Raw genomic sequence first — 22,155 nt, forward strand, 5'->3', positions numbered from 1 at the left:
TGGCTCAGCGGTTAGAGCGTCGGCCTGCGGTCTGGAGAGACCCGGGTTCGGTTCCCGCTAAGGGCACGTACTTCGGTTGCAGTTTGTCCCCGGCCCTGGTTGGTCGTGCGGGTGGCAGCCACTCGATGTGTCCCTTCACGTCGATGTTTCTGTCTGTCTCTCCCTTCCTCTCTCTCCCTCCCACTCTATCTGTACAAAAAATGGAAAAATATCCTCGGGTGAGGATAAAAAAATAAAATAAATAAATAAAAATAAAAAAAAAGACCTCCAAGAGGTAGGTGAAGTGAGGCAGAATTTGGTCCTATGAGATCAAAAATCAGTTCCTACCAACACAAATGGGTACCCCATGCTGAGCTGGGCTGGGATGGAGGGAACCCAAGCAGATAGTTTTACTCCAGGAGGTACAAACAGAGAAAAAGCTGGGAATACGTGTGCCCCCAAGTTCTGCCTTCTTTTTTACTCACTCAGGAGCAAAGGGGCTCTGGCCTTCCAAACCCAAAACCTGACACCGTCAGACTCTCCTTGCAGTGTCCACATTTGAAGAAACACTAACCGACACTTCATCTTTGTGAAGACAAAGACCCTTGAACACCAGATACTTACTGGTATCGAATTTTGTAGATTTAGCTTTGCTATAAGGAAGTGTCTCCCAAGATTTACCTACCAATGCAATAGGTATTCCCCTCAAAAGGGATTTCATAATCAAATATGTTTATTTACATGTTTCAGAGTCTTTAACATGCTTTTTTATTTTTATTTTTTTATCCTCCCTCGAGGACATTTTTCCATTTTTTGTTCAGGTAGAGTAGGAGGGGGAGAGAGGAACAGACAGAGAGAGAAACATCGACGTGAAGGGACACATCGAGTGGCTGCCACCCGCACGACTGACCAGGGCTGGGGACAAACTGCAACCGAGGTACATGCCCATAGCGGGAACTGAACCCGGGTCTCTCGGGACCGCAGGCCGACGCTCTAACCGCTGAGCCAAACCGGCCAGGGCATATATATATATATATATATATATATATATATATATATATATATATTTTTATCCTCACCCGAGGATATTTTTCCATTTTTTTGTACAGATAGAGTGGGAGGGAGAGAGAGAGAGAAACATCGACGTGAAGGAACACATCGAGTGGCTGCCACCCGCACGACCAACCAGGGCCGGGGACAAACTGCAACCGAGGTACGCGCCCTTAGCGGGAACCGAACCCGGGTCTCTCCGGACCGCAGGCCGACGCTCTAACCGCTGAGCCAAACTGGCCAGGTAACATGCTTAAATGTGTTGGATGTCTCTAAGGGGAAGATTCTATGGACAATTTCCCAAATTTATTGACCTTGGCACCATTTTAACAAAGATAATCTATTAACATCATGTGGGACACTCATACACCACAGATAATAATTCAGAAAGCAACGATATAAGGCTTTATAAGTAGCTGACAAGCAATAATTTTCTATACCTTTTCCAAAGGCTTAAGGAGAAAAGATCCTGTGTGTGCCTTGACAAAGTGTGTTTCATATGTTTGTGTGTATATTTTATATGTACATGTTTGTAGGTATGTGTGTGCATATATAGCCATTTATATCTGCATTCATAGTAGAGAAGTATGAAGACAATATTGATAATATTGTCTGAGTTCCACACACACTGTACACTCCCCAGCAGTCAGGAGTGCAAAATCGAAAAATAACCAGACAAGCCTTCCATCCTCGTAACAACAGACTCTCTTGATGCAGATGAACCCTCTCAGAAGAAACAACTTCTGGTCGAAATATTAATAGAACATTTGGGTGAAGGCATTGGAAGAGATATAAAGGTAGTGAGGACCTGAAGGGTAAAGGAAGGGAACTACAGAGAGGTAAGCTCAACAAGGAGCAGCTTTCATCCTTGAGGCACCTGCGAATTCACAAGCAGTAGTCAAAAGGCAACTGAGTGGTCCTATAGGACTAGAAAACAAAAATTGGAATTCAGGACCCACCAAGGACAAGGGGCCCTGGGAAATACCCCAGTCATCCTTCAAAAAAAATTGAAATTAAGAAAAGAAATACTAAAGATAGTTCTTAAGACAGAAGGAAAATTGTTCCAGACGGAAGCACGAAGAGGCAGAAAGAAATGAAGAACAAAAAGAGGGGCCTGCCCCTCTGGTGTGGCTCAGTGGTTGAGCATCAACCCATGTACCAAGAGGCCACCAGAGAGATTCCTGGTCAGGGCACGTGCCCGGGCTGTGGGCTCGATCCCCAGTGGGGGGCATGCAGGAGGCGGCCAATCGATGTTCTCTCTCATCGATGTTTCTATCCCTCTCTAAAATGTTTCTAGCTTGCTCTCTAAAAAGAAAAATCAATACAGAGAAAAAGGGTGGCCAAATCTAAAAGAATATTGATTGTGTAGAGCAATAATAATAAAGTTTTCTGGGGAATAAAATATAGAGAGATATATAATAGTTAAAAGCACGATACCAGTCAACAATAAAATTAAATAAATAAAGAAAAGCATAATACCAGTAGTATATAAGTTGAGAGGGCAATACATGGAGTGAAAGTGCTATAAGGTTATTTTGTTACCCAGGACTTCGTAAGAGTACTTTAGTAAGTCAAGAATTCATACTGTGCTCTGGCCAGTGTGGCTCAGTTGTTTGAGCATTCTCCCATGCACCAAAGGTCTCCAGCTCAATTCCCAGTCAGGGCACAGTGCATATGGGAGGCAACCGATCAATGTTTCTCTCTCTCTCTCTCTCAAAATCAATAAAAACATTTTTAAAAGAAGACATATTGCAAACCACAAAAAGAATTCTAAAAGAATGCACAACTAACAAGCTAACATAATTCCAAAAAATACTTAAATAATCCAAAAGTAGATAAGAAAGAGAAAAAGAAACATAGAACAGATGTCAAAGTAAAAAAATATAGTAACCTGGTATGTTTAAATATATTAATAATTCATTACATGGTCAAACTAAGAGGCAAATATTATCAGACTTGATTTATTTTGAAGTATAAGATACAAGAGATGCATCTTAAATGTAAGGAAAAAGAAATCTTGCAAGCAAAGGATGGGAAAATATATAAATGCAAACACTAACAAATGAACATCAGTATAACCATACTAAAATCTGACAAAATAGACTTGAAGACAAGAAACATTATTAGAAATAAAGAGACAATAATGATAAAAGGAACCATCTACTAGAAGATATAAGCATCTTAAATTTGTATGAAAATGCCCTGGTCAGTTTGGTTCAGCAGTTAGAGTGTCGGCCTGCTGACCAAAAGGTCATGGGTTCGATTCCCAGTCAAGGATGTGTACCTAAGTTGCAGGTTTGATCCCTGGCCCCAGTGGGGGTTGTGTGGGAGGCAGCCAGTTTATGTGTCTCTCTCACATTGATTCTTCTCTCTTTCTCCCCTCCCTCCCTTCCACTCTGTCTAAAAATCAATGGAAAAATATCCTCAGGTGAGGATTAACCCCCCCCCCAAAAAAAAGAACATGTTAAAAAAAATTGTATGAAACTAATAATAGTCTCAAAAAAAATAAAAGAGAAAAATTTATATAATCAAAAGGAGAAAGATATATTCATAATCTTGGTTGGAGATTTCTTTTTATCCTCACCCAAGGACATGCTTATTGATTTTTAGAGAGAGAGAAACATTGATGTGAGAGAGAAACATCAATCAGCTGCCTCCCACACACACCCCGATCAGGTATGGAACCCACAGTGCAGGCAAGTGCCCCGACCAGGAATCAAAACCACAACCTTTAGCTCTACAGGACAATGCTCCAACCAACTGAGCCACACCAGCCAGGGCAGTTGAGATTTTAGCACTACTCTCTCAGTAACAAGAAGAACAAGATTACTAAACAATTAATTAGTTAACAATTAATTAATGCCAATAAATTAGATAACCTAGATGAAATGGACAACTTCCTACAAACACACAAACTACCAAAACTGGCTCAAGAAGAAATAGAAAATCTGAGAAGACTTATAACAAATAAAGAGACTGAATCAGTAATCAAAAAACTCCCAACAAAGAAAAGCCCAGGACCAGATGACTTCACTTGTGAATTTTACCAAACATTTAAAGAAAAATTAAGCCCTGGCCAGTTTGGCTCAGCGGTTAGAGCGTCGGCCTGCGGTCTGGAGAGACCCGGGTTCGGTTCCCGCTAAGGGCACGTGCTTCGGTTGCAGTTTGTCCCCGGCCCTGGTTGGTCGTGTGGGTGGCAGCCACTCGATGTGTCCCTTCACGTCGATGTTTCTCCCTCTCTCTCCTTCCTCTCTCTCCCTCCCACTCTATCTGTACAAAAAATGGAAAAATATCCTCGGGTGAGGATTAAAAAAATAAAAAAATAAAAAAAATAAAGAAAAATTAACACCAATACTTCTCAAACTCTCCCAAAAAATTGAAGAGAAAGGAACACTTCCTAACTCTTCTATAAGGCCTGATACTAAAACATGACAAAGACATCACAAGAAAAGAAAACTACAGAACAATATCTCTTATGAATCTCAATGCAAAAGTCCTCAACAAAATACCAGCAAACAGAATCTAGTGGCATATTAAAAGGATTATATACCATGACCAAGTGAAATATATCCCAGGAATGTAAGTGTGGTTCAAGGTACAAAAACCTGTGAATGTAACACACTGAATTAATAGAATGGAGGGGGAAACACATGAGCATCTCAACTGATGCAGAAAAAGCATTTGACAAAGTTCAATTTATGATAAAAACACTCAACAAACTAGTGATAGAAGAAAACTTCCTCAACATGATAAAGGGCATGTATGAAGAACCCACAGCTAACTCTCATACTCAAGGTAAAAAAACTGAAAGGTTTTCCCCTAAGATCAGAAACAAGGCAGGATACTCATTTTCCCATTTCTATTCAACGCTGTACTGGAAGTTCTAGCCAGAGCAATTGGGAATAAATAAATAAATAAATAAATAAATAAATAAATAAATCTATCTCTGCCCTGGCTAGTTTGGCTCAGCAGTTACTGTTAGAGCATTGGCTGGCAGACCAAAGAGTCTCGGGTTCGATTCCTGGTCAAGGGCATGTATCTCAGTTGCAGGTCCTGGTCAGGGTTGTATGGGAAGCAACCAATCAATGTGTATCTCTCACATGATGTGTCTCTCTCTCCCTTCTTCCCTCCCACTCTATCTAAAATAAATAGTAAATAAATAAATCCCCATTTACGGATAATGGGTTCTTATATAGAGAAAATCCTAAAGAATCTAAAGAAAAATTATTAGAGCTAATAAACAAATTCATCAAAGTTGCAGGATACAAGACCAACATACAAAAATAACTTATATTTCTATGTTAGTAGTAATGAACAATCATCAAGTGAAAGAAAACAATTCTATTTATAATAGAATAAAATACTGTCCTGGCCAGTTTGGCTCAGCAGTTGGAGCATTGGTCCACGAACCAATGAGTTGCGGGTTTGATTCCAGTCAAGGGCATGTACCTCGATTGTGGTTTGTCCCCAGCCCTGGTTGGGTCATGTGGGAGACAACCAGTCAATGTCTCTCTCACATCGATGTTTCTCTCTCTTTCTCTCTCTCTCTCTCCCTCCCTCCCTCCCTCCCACTCTATCTGATGATAAATGGAAAAATGTCCTCGGGTGAGGATTTAAATAAATTAAATTAAATACTTAAGGATACATTTAACCAAGGAGGTGAACGATTTGTACACTAAAAGCTACAAAATGATTGCTGAAAGAAATTAAAGATCTAAATAAAAAGAAAGACATCCTGTGATCATAGATTGGAAGACTTCTTAAAGTTAAGACCATAAAATGCCCCAAACTGACATATAGATTTAATGCAATCCCTATCAAAATTCCAGTGGCCTTTTCTGCAGAAATATAAGAGCTTATCCTCAAATTCATATAGAATTGCAAGGGATCCCAAAATCATCTTGGAAAAGAAGAACAAATTTGAAAGATTCACACTTCCTGATTTTAAAACTGACTACAAAGCTAGAGTAATCAAACAGTAGGGCAAAGGCATAACAGTAGACATATAGATCAAGAGAACAGAATTTACAGTCCATTAATAAACCTATTCATCTATGGTAAATTGGTTTTGACAAGTATGCCAAGACTATCCAACGGGGAAAGAACAGCCTCTTCAACAAATGGTGCTGGAACAATTGGATATCCACAAGCAAAAGAATGAAGTTGGACCCTTACCTCACACTATATACAAAAATTAACTCAAAATGGATCAAAGATATAAATGGAAGAGTTAAACCTATAACACAGGGTATATCTTCAAGATCAATGGTTACTCAAACATGTCAAAAGCAAGCAACAGAAGAAAAGATAGATAAATTGGACTTCATAAAAAAATTTAAATGTTGTGCTTCAAAAGAGTAAAAGGACAACCCGTAGAATGGGGGGAACTGCAAACCATATGTCTGATAAGGGTCTAGTATCTAGAATATATAAAGAACTCTTACAATTCAACAACAAAAAGACAACCCAATTAAAAGTGGGCAAAAGGGCCCTGGCCAGTTTGGCTCAGTGGTTAGAGTGTCAGCCCGCAGACCGAAGAGTCACGGGTTCGATTCCCAGGCAAGGGTATGTACCTCAGTTGCAGGTTCAATCCCTGGCCCCAGTCAGGGTTGTTCAGGAAGCAACCAATCTATGTGTCTCTCTCACACATCGATGTTTCTTCTCTCCCTCTCTCTCTCTCCCCTTCCCTCCCACCCTATCTGATAATAAATGGAAAAATATCCTCAGGTGAAGATTTTTTTTAAAAAAGGAAGAAAATTCTGCCCAACCAGTGTGGCTAAGTGGTTGAGCATCAACCCATGGACTAAGAGGTCGCTGGTTCAATTCCCGGTTGTGGCACATGTCTGGGTTGTGATCCTCATTGTGGGTGTGCAGGAGGCAGCCAATCAATGTGTTTTTCTTATCAATGTTTCTATCCCTCTCTCCCTCTCGCTCTAAAATTCAATAAAAACATTTTTTTTTTTTTAAAGAAAAAGGAAGAAAATTCTGACATAAGCTACAACATGGATAAACCTTGAGGACATTGTGCTAAGTGACATAGCTAGTCACAAAAACACAAATTCTGTTTGATTTCTCTTACAAGAGATATCTGAAGTAGTCAAATTCATAGAGACAGAAAATCGAATGGTGGTTGCCAGGGGTTGGGGAGGTGTAAATGAGGAGTTGTTTAATGGGTATAGAGTTTCAGTTTGGGAAAATAAGAGTTCTGGAGATTGTTTGCACCATGTAAATAGCCTTAACACTACTGAATTATACACTTCACAATGGTTAAAATGGTAAATTTTATGTTATGGGTATATTTTACCACGATTTTTTAAATAATTTTTTTAAAGGCAAAGACTTGGAATAGGCATTGCCCCAAAGAAGACACACACATTGCCCCAAAGAAGATACACAAATTGCCACCTAGCACATAAAATGATGCTCAACATCAGCATCCTTCGTCACTAGGGAAATGCAAATCAAAACCAAAACCCACCCACTAGGACAGCAATAATTGTTTTAAGTGGGGTGAGGGGTAGATAAGTGTTAGTGAGAATATAGAGAAATTGAAACTCTCATATATTCCTGGTGGGAATTTAAAATGGTTCAGCCACTATAAAAAACAGTTTCACCGTTCATAAAAAAGTTAAACATTGAATTGCTATTTGACCCAGCTAGTGTATTCCAGGAATTGAAAACCAGTGTTCAAACAAAAACTTGTACATAAATGTTCATAACACTATTCATAAGAGCCAAAAAATTGAAACAACCCAAATATCAGGCAACAGATGAGTGGATAAACAAAATGTGGTACATCCTTGCAATGGAATATTATTCAACCATTAAAAGAAATGAACCACCAATATGCATGCTATAACAAAATTTATAAAACATAAAAATACCCCCAACATAAAATTTACCTTTTGTTTGGCTTATTATTACTTTAATTTATATTTCCTTGATTAATAGAGATGATGATCATGGTTTGTTTTTCTTTAATCCTCACCCAAGGATATGTTTATTGGTTTGAGAGAGAGAGAGAGAAACATCTATGTGAGAGAGCAGCCTAGATATGTGCCCCAACCGGGGATCAAACGGCAACCCTTTTGGTGCACAAGACAACACTCCAACCAAATGAACCACCTGGCCGGGGCAAAATTTACCATTTTAATTATTTTTAAGTATTCAGTTTAGTAGTGTGAAGGCTATTTATATTGTTGTGCAAATAATCTCCAGAACTCTTTCTTATAACCTTGAAAACATTATGCTAACTAAAAGAGGCCAGACACAAAAGCTGCATATTGGATGATTCCATTTACATGGGATGTCTGGAATAGGCAGATCCCTAGCGACAGAAAGCAGATTAGTGGTTGCCAGGGAGTGGAGGGGGGAGAGAATGGGGGTGACTGCTGATAGACACAGGGCTTCCTTTTGGGGTGATGAAAAATTGCTAGAATTAAAGAGCTGTAATGTTCGCACATCATGTGAATGTGCTAAATTCCATTGAATTGTATACTTTAAAATGGTTAAAATGGCAAATTTTATGGTATTTTACCACAATTTAAAAATCACTGAGGAGACACAAGATTTTTACAACACAATGAAAAAAGACTTGACCTTATCGATACATATAGGACATTACAACCAACAACCGCAGAATACACTTTCTTTTCAAATCCACATGAAACAGCTACTAGAACTGATCTCTCTCTGGACTGAGAAGCAAGACAACAAATTACAAAGATGTGAAATCATACCAAGTAAGTTATCTGATTTAAAATAGAATAACAACAACAGGGCAAAAAGACAGGTATGCAGAAAATTAAAATAAATAAATAAATACCAGATCATTCCAAAGCCAAAGGGAGGGAAATGAATTGAGACCTCCAAGTTCCCAGCTCCTCTCTCCCCACCTCACCCCATTTGGATGAACAGAGCCTCCCAGCCTGCCCCTGACCCTCAGACCCTCCCCAGCCTCCGTGTCCCAGCAGAAGAGTTATGGCCAGCCTGGCCACGTGCCCATCCCAAGGCCTGGGCTATTTGAGGAGCTGCAGCCAGCCCGGTGAGGAGAGAGGGGAAAGGCTCAAAGCAGGGAACACCGCTTCCTTGGGGATCCTTTGGAGAGTTCACAGTAACTGCAACAACCAAACCGTAGGCTATACTAGCCCTGTCTCCTTAAGCCTCGTGGGGAATTTACAGTGGGGTAACTGAGGTTTAGAGTTAAGTGATTTGCCCAGGCCACACAGCTGTGTGTGGGGAAACCCAAGACCCTTGCTCTTGGTGTTGAGCGATACTGCCTCAAAGCCTCTTGGCTACTAATCTGAACAACCCTGCCCCACCCACCTCTGATCTACGAAGGTGCTGATGTTCCTCTTCAGCTAGGCCATTGATGTGGGGAAATGGACAGCTAAGCCCACCAAGCTCAGGGGTATTATCGACCCAGGGGCTCATTGACTAGTGGCTGCTGCTCCCCTTAGCAGCTCTGGGCCATGGAAAGGGGCATCCAGGGCTTGGCACAGCAGTGACTGGGTCCTGAGGTTGCTCTCAGGCCCAACCAAGGGTAGGTGGGGTGTGTTTAACGTTCCTTTTAAGGTGTGCTGGCAATACCCGTTCTCCAAAAACAGAGTGAGCTGGTCTTGGGGGAACAGTAGCTGGTTAATAGGTGTTAGCTCTGGTGACACTCCCACGGAATACACACATCTTCCCTCGTACCCGCTCTCAGGCCAGGGCCCAGGTGCACATAACCGAAGTTGTCACATGACTACTCTTCCTACCAAGGCCACCGAGGCTCTCACCTCCCCAGGCCAGATGCCCCAGTGTGCCCTTGCCCACTCAGGCTGCCACTGGACTGTGGCCTTTACATTTTTAACTCTGCAGAAATCTGCAGTCTGGGCCTTCGGGTTCTCTATCATTTAAATGCTAATAGTAACAATGAATACTATTGTTATTCTTACATAACAATATTATTCCTAATTAAATCCTTACTAGGCACCAGACCTTGACACTTGGTGTTGTGTCTATTACCTCTCAGCCCTCCCAGGATGATGTGGGAAAATCAATACTCCCACCTCACAGATGCAGAACCTGAGACCCAGAGAGGGCCAGTGTCCTGTCCAGGGTCCCAGAGCCACCACGTGGAGGCAAGAGTAGGATCTGAAGTCGGATCTGTCCCAGTTCTTTCTTCCATGCTATGTGCCCTGGACTTTCGGGGTCAACCCTGGAACCAGACATGCTGGCCTGTTGTCCCCATGAGTCACTAAAATATCCCCAGCCCAACAGGGGGCTCTGAGCTGGGTAAGCAATGATAGGACAGTGATTGGTGGGGCCAGACACAGTGACGGGGGACATGGAAGGGAACATGGAAATGAGGGTCTAGGCTCAAGGGGCATGCACAGCAGCAGCTACACTTACCACCTGAGGGAGGGCAAGAGAGCCCAAAGAGGGGTCCCCGGAGCAGACGAAGGAAAAAGGAGTTATTGAGTCAGAGCAGCATTGAGAAAGCCCAGGGCCCAGACCAGACACAGCCTCACAGCCCACCAGGGCGCCCACCTGTCACTTCACTGTCTGCCTAATGGGGGGCAGCGTGGCGAGAATGCCCCTTGAGGGGAAACTGCCATTTGACTGGCAGGGGTGTGGCACTTCCATGGGGCCACATTCGGGCTTGCAGGACATGGGGTAGGAAGAGCATGTGATCTTTTAGCAATGTCTGGCTTGGACACAGCCAGGGTCACACATCTTATTTAGCATGTTCCAAACTCCTGTGTGCCTCAGCTGTTCTCACCGCCTGCTTGGGCGGGACCGAGGCACCTCTCGGGTGGATAAACTAGGGCAGGGCCATGGCTAGAGGCTGCAACGCCCAGTCTCAGGTCTGCTAAAAGAAACACGCAGGAGGTCTCAGGAAAGGGACTGGAGAAAGGGCTGGCCCCCAGGTAACCAGGGTGAGTCAGTGAGAGGACATTCCCCCTCCCTACCTCCCCAACTCACATGTCCGTGCAGGTCCGTGTTAAGCAGCATCAGGGCACAGGTGAGCGTGTGGATCCCATCTGAATCAGAGATGGTGGCATCCTCAGAGTAAGAACCCTCTCATTCCCACCCCCAGTCACCCCCCTGACAGAGCCAGCCTGAAGGTCTTAGAGTCTGGAAGAGGCCAGCCACCTGCTAAATGCATCTCAGGGCCCAGGGCCAGCATGGTGCTCCCTGCCCTACCCCCACTGCAGCACTAGAGTCATCTGCCTGCCCAAGGTCAGGGCCAACCCCTCTCTCAGAGGAGACTTGACCACACTGGGCCTGCTCTAGCCCCAACTCCTGCCTCTTGTGGCCAAACTCACCTTGAACCTCAGACCCAGGAATAGGTCTGGTTCGCAAGCCATGTCTCTGCCATGGCCTGTGTCTCTTCCAATAACTGACCTACTCCCCCAGTTTTTGGAACTCAGGTCCATCCTTAGGGCAGGTCCGGCCCGTACGAGGACCACAACCCAGACCCCCACATCAGGACTCCCACCACACTGAGAATCAGCATTGCAACAGGAGACCAGGGAGAATAAAGACCCAAAGGACTGAATCTCTAGGGTGGAGAGTTCTCAGGCCTGGGAAATGACAATGGGCAAGACATTTGGACGTCTCTTGCCCAGCAGGCAGTGCCCATTCGTGTGCTATAATTTATTCACTCGATGTTTATTGAGCAGGACAGACATGGCAGGCGGACCAGGGGCAGGAGGAAGCCAGGCCTGGCGGGGGGGGGGGGGGGACAGGCGGGGGGGGGCAGGTGGCCATACCTTCTGAGGTGCTGTCATCAGGGTTGCACTGGCAGTATCGGCGGGAGAAGTGAGTAAGGACCCGTTCTCGCTCCTGTGTCTCCCCCATCAGTGGGAAGGCCTTCAGGAAAGTTCTGGGGGGCAATTCAAGGATGCTGAGGGCCTCCCAGAGCCCCTGAGTCAGTCTGGGCCCTCGTCCAAGGTAGGAACCCCCAACACACCACACACATACACACACATATCTGCCCAAGGGGGCCGATGCCCTAGTGCCCCAGTATTTGAGCCCAGGGAGACACCCTGGACACCAGGACAGCTTCTGGAGTTTCAGCCCTCATCACCCTCCCGGGCCCTTCTGGTAGTAGGCAGGGGACAGATTGAGAGGGACACCTCAGTGCCAGCATCAGCTTCTCTTTGGAAGAAATGCTCATTTCTTGCTCCCTCCTCTGTGCCTGGGCCCAGACTGACCACACCTTCCCCTCGGACCGCACTGCCTCAGTCACACCCACTCTTCACTCTGTGCCACCAGCCGAGCCCCAGGCCCAACCTGTCCTCCCTCACTTCTCCCACCCCAAGTCTGAGCTGTCACCAAGTTATCTTCACCCCCAATCTCAACCCTTTCTCTCCTCCTCTGGCCTCCTCTGCGCCCAGGACACCTGCAAGGGCCTCCAGACACGCTGCACAGCCCCACACATCCTCCCCGCAGACACCGGCTGCTCTTCCTAAACACACATGCGGCCCAGGCTCTCCCCTGCTGAAAATTCCTCACTGGCTCCCCAGAGCCCTCAAAAGAATGTCCAAGCACCTCACATCCTGGCCTTCCTGACTGCCCCACCTGCTGCCTCCGCACATGGCATTCACATCCTGGACAGGACAGGCACTTCCGGTGCTGAGAGGCTGGGCCCTGCCTGGAAGGCCTTCCCTCCCCTGCTGGGCAACTCCGCCCGGTTCAAAGGTCATCAGCTCTCAGGTGCCCTGGCATCTAATCCCCAAACCAGACGGACTGGAAGATGGGGCCGGGTCCCTCACCTGGGGGAAATTGCAAGCTGAGACAGTTTGGGTCTCTATCTGTCCTGGGTTCGTGAAGCTAATACCTTCCTAATTTTGCATTTGGTTCCTGTAGTGCCCAGTGTGCTTTATCCTCTCTCATGCTGCTTCTAAGGTACCCTGGGACGTAAGAGCCCCACTTGGCCAGTCCTTACCCTCTGAGGCTTCCTAAGGCATCTAAAACTGCCGACCACGCCCTGGCCAGTTTGGCTCAGCGGTTAGAGCGTCAGCCTTCGGTCCAGAGAGACCCAAGTTCGATTCCTGCTAAGGGCACGAATCTCGGTTGCAGTTTGTCCCCGGCCCTGGTTGGGTCGTGTGGGTGGCAGCCACTGGATGTGTCCCTTTCATGTTGATGTTTCTCCCCCCCCACCCCCACTCTATCTGAACGAAAAATGTCCTCAGGTAAGGATAAAATAAATAAATAAATAAATAAAACTGCTGACCACAGTTTGATCCCAATCAATCAACTGCTGTACAAAACCACTCTATCTGCCATCCAGTTTTCCTCCTCTTCCTCTCTCTCCCGCTCCCTGTTCTCTTCCTCTCAGCTGGCCCCCAGCTCTGTCTGTCCCCTCCCTCTTCTCACACTCCACCAGGACTTTCTTTTCTTCTTCTTCTTCTTCTTTTTTATATGTGCCCCTAGTGGGAACTGAACCCGGGACTCTCTGGTCCACAGGCCAACGCTCCAACCACTGAGCCAAACCGGCCAGGGCTCCACCAGGACTTTCTAAAACCCATCCCTATCCCAGACTTAGCCTGTCCTACTGATGAGCCCTCCATCCCAGCTCCTACTCCCCAGCTGAAACTCCCCTTCCCTGGGGGTCTTCACTGAGCCCCAACCCAGCACAGCTGCCACCAAACTCAGGCCTTATCTTCTCCCACCTGGCCCTCTTCAGATGCCTGACACCTCTGGATCAAGAGCTGCCAGCATGCTGCTCTTAGCACTGCCTCCCAAATCCTACTTTATACCCAGCACCTGCTGTGGCTCCCCAGTGCCTGTGCAGGATAGCCTCAATCTATTGGGCTGATATACAAGGTACTACAGCCCAGTGCCCAGACTCTGATCATGAGCTGACCCACCAAACACCTTCCCCAACCAATCCTCCTCCTTCCAGTGCAAACGTCGGCCTCAGCTCAGGCTACAGCAGCAAACCAACATGTCCTCTGAGAACAATGGGGACAGCCAGGCAGAACACATCTCTCTTGTGCTATCAGAAACCGCTAAGACGACAAAGACCGAAAGGCCCAGATTCTGGAGAGCAGAGGGGGCTGGTCTGCAGCTGCTTGTTCCCTGGGCACAGGCAAGAGGCAGAACTTTTGGTGGCTTCACAGAGCTTAAGAGATAAATCCAGAGACTGTGGAGGCTGTAAATACACAGCCAGTTTTCCTTTGAGAGATTTGCCAAATTCTGACATGGGTGGGCCAGGAAGCCTCCCAGAAGCAGAGGGGTTTGGTTTTTTGATAGTCTCGCCACACTGAGGAGAAAAATCAGGATTCATGACCCACCAAAAGGAGAGGGCCCCATGAATACACCAGGCTCCCTGTGGAAAGCCAGACGGGACCTGCCCCCTGGGATGGAGTGAACCCTAAACCTCTCCTTCGCCCAGCCTTGGTTGGATTCGAACTGTGCCCTGCCTCCCTCTAACTGCCTAGCAAAGGACAGGCAGACCTCTGGGGAGGTGCAGAGAGAGTGATCTAGAGCAGCTATAATTCTATACAACATGCGCGGCACCTAATTAAAATGTTACTGAGCAGACAGAGAGGCCCCTTTGATGGGGTCAAAAGGGAAGAAATAGACACTAGAACAGATACAGATGATACAGACATTGGGATGAGCAGACAGGGACTTTGAAATAACCATGACTAGTATGTCAAGAAAAGAGGGAGGGAATGGAGAAAACAACTGAAAAGATGGGGAATCCCCCAGAGAATTCCAATCTATAAGAAATATTTTTAATAAAATGAAAATTCTGGAACTGAAAAATAGAATAATAGAAAGTAAAAACTCAATAAATGGGTTGACACCCTGTTCGACACAGAAGAAGAGTAAGTGAGCTGTAAGCAGGGCAATAGAAAATAGCTCAGCTAAAGTGTAAGAGACACAGGGGATGAGAAGGTCTAATATGCAAGGACCACCCAGCCTTTAGCTCAGAGACTGCTGCCCCTGCCCAGAGGGCTCTGGCCTGGTGTCACCATGCTGGCTTGGCCACCAGGCCTGCCAGACTCCGGGCTGCGTCCTCCCACTCTGGGCCCTTCTGAGGACTACTCCCCGGTTCCAAGCACCAATGGGACCTGGGATCAAATCTCCCTCAACAACTGTGGGAAAGTCGGAAGAGAGTAGGGGTGTTGCCGTCTTTGCTCTCCTGAGTCACGGCACAGTCCCACCTTCACAGGCCAGCACCCACCACATAGCGGGCACTCCCTGAGTTGCTAGAAGGCTGCTGCCCTGCTGGCCCCTTCCCCAGCCTCCCAGAGGGGCCACGTTTATAACAGAGCTGGCGTGAGAATCCAGATGTGCAGCCTGCACCACCTGTGGGCACTGCCCCATCCCAGCCCCACTGACCTGAGCGCTCTGTCCAGAGTGAGGCCCGAGAAGTCGAAGAAGCTGAGGTACTCCCCGGCCACCAGCCTGCTGAACTCGTTGCTGCCAGGAGAGCATAGGTGTCCATGAGAAGCAGGGCACAGCAAACAATGGGGGGTACATGGGCAGTGATACCCTCGTACCCTGACCCATCCACCCAGACCTGCTGGCCACTAGGCTGCCTTCCCTGCTGGCCAGTCAGGCTCTGAGTCCAACCTTGAGCTGGGGGTCAGGAAGGCTTCCTAGAGGAGGTGATGTCTTGGGCAACACCTATAGGAAGTAAGAGCCAGCCAGGTGAAGAGAGTAGGGGGAGATGACAGTGTGTCCCCAATAGACTGCACAACATGTCCAAGACGCTGCTAGCAGGGCCATGTGGCCAGAGCCAGAGAGCAGGAAGGGAGGCAACAGGAGGGAGGCAGGGAACAGGGCCTGAGGACCGAGGGAAGGATCAGATCGGGACTTGATTCTGAGGGCTGATGCGGGGGTTGCGAGGTGGGGTGAAATGGTCAGATTTGTATTTGGAACACCTACCTGCTGAGTGGAGACCCACTGTGGGGCTGCAATAGCCGCCCAGGAAAGAAAAGGAAGGGGGAGGAGGAGAGAGATTTCAGAGGCAGAATCCACAGGATAGGGGGATGAAACAGGTGTGGGACATGACATAGGTGGCCCCTGGGGAAGACATCCAACGCTCAGGACAACAGGTAGGAAAGGATGTACAGAGTCATCAGCCCATAGCTGGTAAATGGCTCCGTTTCTTCAACATATACATGGCAGGACTGTCTGATTGTTGGGGATAGGCCACCCAGAGCACAAAATCCCAAGAATTTTGGCTCTAAAGAAGCAGGGGAAGGAAGACCAGTTGATGAAGGATTTTCGTTTTCGGTTGGGAAAGACTTAAGCACAATTACACATTTATGGGAAAACTCTTACAAAGGGAGGGATTGAAAAGACAAGGGAGGATGAGGATCAACCATAATAAAGGCTTCTGAAGGGTGTCACTGGGGGTGGGAGGGGGCGGATCACAGCCCAGGGCCAGTGGTTGTGATTTCTGAACTGGGGCTGAGGACAAGGGCAGGAGCCATGTTGAGGCTGTGGAAAGTGGAAGAAGCTGGAAGGAGGGAGAAGAGAGGGATCCAGGGGCAGAGCCAAACTGAGTGCCTCCCTGTGGCCTAAGCCCCCAGTAGCTCACCCTTGTGTGTCTAGGGTCTGAACTGTCCCGTTGGCCGTGTGACCTAGGCTTGCCTCTGCACATCTCAGAGCCTTAAAGGGGTGCTGGGAGGCACTCCGGAGGAGGCGTGAAGGCAGGGGGGCATGCTGCTGGCCAGACGTGCTCAGCATGAGCCAGCGATTTCCTGGGCCTCACAGGCCCCACCTGCCCCCACCCCGTTCCAGACTCCCTCTGCCTGATTCCTTTCCCCTAGTCCAAAGGTCAGGGCTGTGCTTTGGTGGCTTCGGCCCCTTTAGCCATTTCCAATAGACAGTGAATGGGGCTTCATGAGGACCAGGAACCCCTTCCCCAGCTCCTGGGTCCCAGGCCCTCCCAGCCCAGGCCCAGATTCTCCTCCCTCTGCCCCCATCAGGGAGGCCACGAGCCCCACCCAGATGCTCCGTCCTTACTACCATCCACAGTGGCCCTATAGCCACATGCCACACCCCACTCCCCCAGCCCCGAGGGGCCACCCGGCCACCTCCTCCCCTCCCTGAGAGTGTGGGCCCTCACCCAGGCATCCCAGAAAGGAAATGGATATAGGGCAAATCCTGGAATGAGGACGGCGGGAGGAGGAGGAGCTCTTAGGAACTACTGGGAGCCTCCCAAGCACCAGACACCCCTAACAGAAGTCACCTACACCCCTTTCAGGCTGGGGGAGACACTGGGTTTGCCTGGGGTGGGGGTGTGGAGACAAAACTCACTTCTTGCCCAGCTGCCGGGCAACGTCACAGCGCTGGAAGCCCTCGAGGTGGTAGAGGCGGCGAGCCAGCCGGCGAGCAGCTTCGCTCACCCCCTGGCACCCGTTGGCCAGCGTGTCTGTGCTGCCGGGCTCCAGCCCCTCCGAGCTGCTCAGCTCCGAGTCCGAGTCAGACAGGCCATCCTTTAGGCTGGGGTCACTGCAGAGAAAAGGGGGGACGGGGAGAGGAGGGGCTCAGAGGCCCTGGGGAGAGGCTGGAAGGCCTCCCCAGGCCTCTGAAACCCACACAGGGTCAGAGCAGGGGAAGAAGCTCCAGGAGAGGAGCAAGTCAGACTCTGAAAGAGCCCCTCAAGTAAAACCATTAGCTGCTCCACAAACCCACAGCATAGCTCCCTGAGCCCACCAGGCTAGACAGGCCTAGAAAGGCAGAATGGACACTCAGGCCTGGGCTGGGAAGTCTGGGTGCAGAGGAAGGACACAATGACCTTGGAGAGGGTTGTTCACTCTGGGCACCAGGTTGCCCTCACTTGCTTTGCCTTCTCTGGGTCTGTTTCCCCAACTGCTCAATGGTTCTCCCAGCTCCCAGCCTGGCACTGCCTCACCTGGCTGAATTCAGCAACTTGTCCGTGTCCTCCTCCTCTTCCTCCTCCTCATCCCCACCTGGGCCCTGGGGTCCATCTTCATGGAAGCCATTGGGCACGGCTGTGAGAGACAGGCAGCTCAGGACGTTCTCTGAGCGGCTGCTGGAGATGGAGCGCCGCAGGGGGCTGCCCAGCTCCCCATCGCCGCCAGCTGCTCCCATGTCCCCCTCGGGCTCCATGTCCCCAATGCCCAAGGAAGTCCCTGGCTCAGGGCTGTCACGGGCCCGCTGCTGGATGAGGGGTGTGAGTGGGGCCTCGAAGCTGACACAGCTGTCACTCTCGTCCGTGAGGCTCAGCACGTCTAGGGAGTCGAGGCTGCTGTACTGGGTGCCCCGCAGCAGGTCTGACTCCACAATCTTCTCAAACGTGGCACTGAAGCCGTCCCGTACATCTGGCTCTCCAGGGCCACCCAGCCTGCAGGATGCAAGGACCAGTCAGCATCATGCAAGGGCGCCCCCTTTACAGGTGCTGGGACTGTACTGATCTGTGCCTGGGAGCTCCCTGTGGATGGGGGACAGGCATGGATTGTGCTCTGTTTATTTTTTCAGCCAACTCTCCAGATGCTGGCTGGTTACTGGGGTACAGCAGTGAAAAGGACAGGCATGGTCCGCCCCCCAGTGCCTAATCCACACCTGGTGCATAGCAGGCATCAGTAAATGAATATGTCCTCTTCTCCCAGCCTGGCCCATGGGGCTGCTCCCCCTATCACAGCTAGAGTCACAGCAGGTCATAATTTTGCTGGCCTGTAGCCTGGGAGTTTCTTAGCTCGGCCAACCACATTCCAGCTCTCAGGCTTTGCCTTAGTGCCACCTCCTCAGAGAGACTGAGGGAGGCAGGTCCACACCACCCACCTCACTGACCCCTCCTCATTATTCTCCATCTTCAGGGAAGCTCCTCATGTCCTCCCACCCCCTCTCAGGATGTAGTATTCTGGTTGTTCCCCTGTTTACCATCTGTGCCCCAGCCAACACCCAAGGCCAGAAGCACCCAGCACATAGTAGGTACTCAGCACACCTTGTTGCATGGTGACTGGGTGAATGAGCAGAGGCTTGTAGCCCCATGGCCCACACACTGCCTAAGGCCCTGCAGGGCTTCATGCTGCCCCAGAAGAAGCCTTTGTGCTTCCCATTTATAACTGGGACCTGCCCCCAAACACCCCAGCCCCCCCTTCCTACTTTATTTTTTCCAAAGCACTTACCCCTTTCTAACATATTTTAATACAATGTATTATTTTATGAATTATTATCTGTCTCCTGACTAGAATATAAGCTCCATGAGAGTAGGAATATTTGTATGTTCTGCTCACTGATGCAGCCCCAGCACCTAGAACAAAGCATCACACACAGATGAACCATCCTGGAGAGATGATGCTCAGGTGAGCAGGGAGGCCAGGGAAGGAAGAGGGCAGAGATTGAAGGACAGGGAGACTCAGAGAGAAACAAGAAAGAGACAAAAATAAAGACAAGAAGAGAGAGAGAGACGACAAAAAGAGCCCTGGCAGATGTTGCTCAGTGATTAGAGCGTCGGCCCTTGGACCGAAGTGTCACAGGTTCAATTCCCAGTCAAGGGTACATACCTGTGTTGCAGGTTCACTACCCAGCCTGCAATCAGGGAGCGTGTGAGAGGCAACCAATCGATGTGCCTCTCTCACATGATATTTCTCTCCCCACTCCCCCCACTCCCTCCCTCCCTTCCACTCTCTCTACTTTTTAAAATTTAAAATTTAAAAAAAGACAAAAAGATACTGAGAGCATCAGAAACAGAGACCGGGAAACATAAAATAGGAGAGACTGAGAGTAACAGAGCTGAGGAAAGATAAAGATGGACAGAAACACAGAGACAGCAAGAAACAGAGAGACAAAGAAGGAAGCAGGCTGAGCCCAGCCCATTTTTCATAAATCACAGACCATCACTTGCAAAAAAACACACCCCTCTGTTTCCCTGAGGATCTGGCTAAGCTCAGCTTCTGCCCCAGCCCCTGCTGTCTAGCAGAGATTGAGCTGTGTTTGGAGAACTTGGAAGTGCCCCTTCCCCTCAAACCCCTCCTAGAACACCCCCCTACCCAGTGTCTAAGATTTGGTCCCAGTGTGTTTCCTGGAGAAACATACTGACCTGAGGGGGAGAAAAGCTGTCTTTCACCCCACTCCCAGTAGGAACTAAAGCTTCAGGCTCATTAAGCCTTTAAGGGGCCAGAGAGGAAAGTAGGGGAAGTGTGCAGAAATCTGAAAGGTGGCAGGATGCCTGGCAGGGGACTGGGGTGGAGTGGTCTCTTACTGAGCTCCAGTAGGAGGGAAGGAAAGAGATGAGTCACAGAACAGACACCTAAATCTGCCCAGCAAAGGCACCTCAGCCAGGCCTGCTCTGGGTCCTGCAGACACCTGAGCAGCAATACAGAGCCTGCCCTTGGTGGCCTCTCACCTTATTATCAGAGCCATGAATGGTCCTCCCACCTACCCACCCTCTCATGTACCTGAACAGAACTGATGGGTGGTTCTGGCGGGGCTTGAAGACCATAAGCCCAAACTCCAAACCTCCATGTGCCCCACCTTCAGTCTCCTAAATAAATGTGGTGCCTAAATGCAAACAGTGTGCTCCCAGAAGCCTCATCCCCCTGCCACACCTCACTGCTAGACAGCTGACACCCTAGGACCTGCATGGATGGAAATTCTGTTATGGTAACAGCATACCCAGTACACACAGGGGCCTCACCCCTACCACATTCCTACCCAGAGTTCTAGGCACACTCAGCCCTACACACCCATGTGCAGGCCCAAATGTGCAACCACACATGCACAGGCCAAGCATGTACAAACACCCTCCACCCACAACCCTATGCACCAGCATGCTTACACAGCCCTGTGCACACACTAAGGCACAGACCAGGCACACACATGCACATTCCTCATGCACATGCTCATACACCTCCTACACACCTGCACACTGAGACTTCCATACTTCCTTTCTCAGCCCACCCTGAGGTCTTCTAGACATTCCCCTGGCCCATTCCCACCCTTCTTGCCCAAAAGACACCTCCAAGATGCAGGGTCTCTCCTCCTGCTGAGGATAATAGAAGTGTGGCTGTAATTTCAATAAGTAGGACTGAAGTAAGATTCCTGGTAGAACTTCCAGATGGCACTTAGGTCAGCAGTAGCTGACAGGGAAACCCACAAAGTCTACTCTCTTGAGGTCAGTTGCAGAATTGGGAGATCCTCATCTCCAAAAAGCAGAGGGATGGACCAGATGACCTTCCACATCAAGGCATTTTGGAACTCTGATGTCCAGCCTGGGCTGGAGGGAGGAGTATAGCCTTCCAGCCCCACATAGAAATAGCCCATGGTGGTTTGGGGGACTGAGAGTGGGGGACACAATAGGCCTATTGGCCTTTGAAATCTCATGGCTCTATTTTCCCCAAACACTCAGAAGCTGGGCAAAATAGGGACATGAAATTCCCATTTTATAGATGGTAAAAACAAGAACCAGAGAAGCTAAGTGGCTAGGCCCAGGCCACATAGCATGGAGCAGCCAGTGTGGGGAGCCCCTATCCCGAGACACCCACTTACCCGAGCTGAGGGTCCTCAGTGTCTGGACAAGGGCTCCTGGAGGCATCTTCTTCTGCTAGCCCACCAGCCCTCCAGGGCCTGGACTCTGCAGAATCTTCAAGAATGTTCGAGTCTGGCCCCTGGGTTAGACCATTGGTGAGGGAGAAACCAAGGCTGAGTCCATGGAGAGCCATGTCCGGGCCCTTTGTGGGCTCTTCAGTGTCCACAAGTGTGCCCCTTATCTCATGTCCTGGGTTGTTGTGGCTACTATTCAGGTTCTCACTATCTCTCACTCCATTCTGGACTCCGGGCTCCTCCTCAGGCTCCCGGCTCGGGTCCCAGGTGGCACCATCTTCCCCAGGCAGTAAAAATGGGAGCTTATTTTCATCCATGGCAGGCACGGCTTCTGCCACACGCTGGCTCCACTGGACCTGGCAGCAGATGGAGAGATGAAGGGGCGAGTCAGACAAGGCAGGTGCTGGATGGTCTTAAAGCCCAGCGGAACCAGCACCAGGCAACCTGCCTGGGGACAGAAGGATAGCCGAGATGACCTTCTCAGGACCTCCTGAGTGTTGTCTGGGTTCAGACCGTGGTGTCCTCAATGCTCTGCTCAAACCAGCCCCATTCTTCCCTCCCCCGATTCCCTACCATCCTATGTGCCCCAATCCTGCCTTCCCT

At 48.8% G+C, this 22,155-nt stretch overlaps 1 protein-coding gene across 1 annotated transcript in view; it reads right to left on the reverse strand.

The window, feature by feature from the left end:
- The window catches only part of PSD2 (pleckstrin and Sec7 domain containing 2), a 31,404-nt gene extending 9,535 nt beyond the window's left edge, over positions 1-21,869 (reverse strand). The window contains exons 1-6 of the mRNA XM_036241120.1: positions 21,499-21,869; positions 17,900-18,352; positions 17,302-17,496; positions 15,373-15,453; positions 11,787-11,899; positions 10,996-11,054 (exon numbers count right to left, since the gene is read on the reverse strand). Coding sequence (XP_036097013.1) covers positions 10,996-11,054; positions 11,787-11,899; positions 15,373-15,453; positions 17,302-17,496; positions 17,900-18,352; positions 21,499-21,869 — 1,272 coding nt within the window. The remainder of the gene's footprint in view (positions 1-10,995; positions 11,055-11,786; positions 11,900-15,372; positions 15,454-17,301; positions 17,497-17,899; positions 18,353-21,498) is intronic.
- Between the last annotated feature and the right edge of the window lie 286 nt (positions 21,870-22,155).

The sequence above is a fragment of the Molossus molossus genome, unplaced genomic scaffold (assembly GCF_014108415.1).
Source record: "Molossus molossus isolate mMolMol1 unplaced genomic scaffold, mMolMol1.p scaffold_m16_p_4, whole genome shotgun sequence".
Taxonomy (NCBI): Eukaryota; Metazoa; Chordata; class Mammalia; order Chiroptera; family Molossidae; genus Molossus; species Molossus molossus.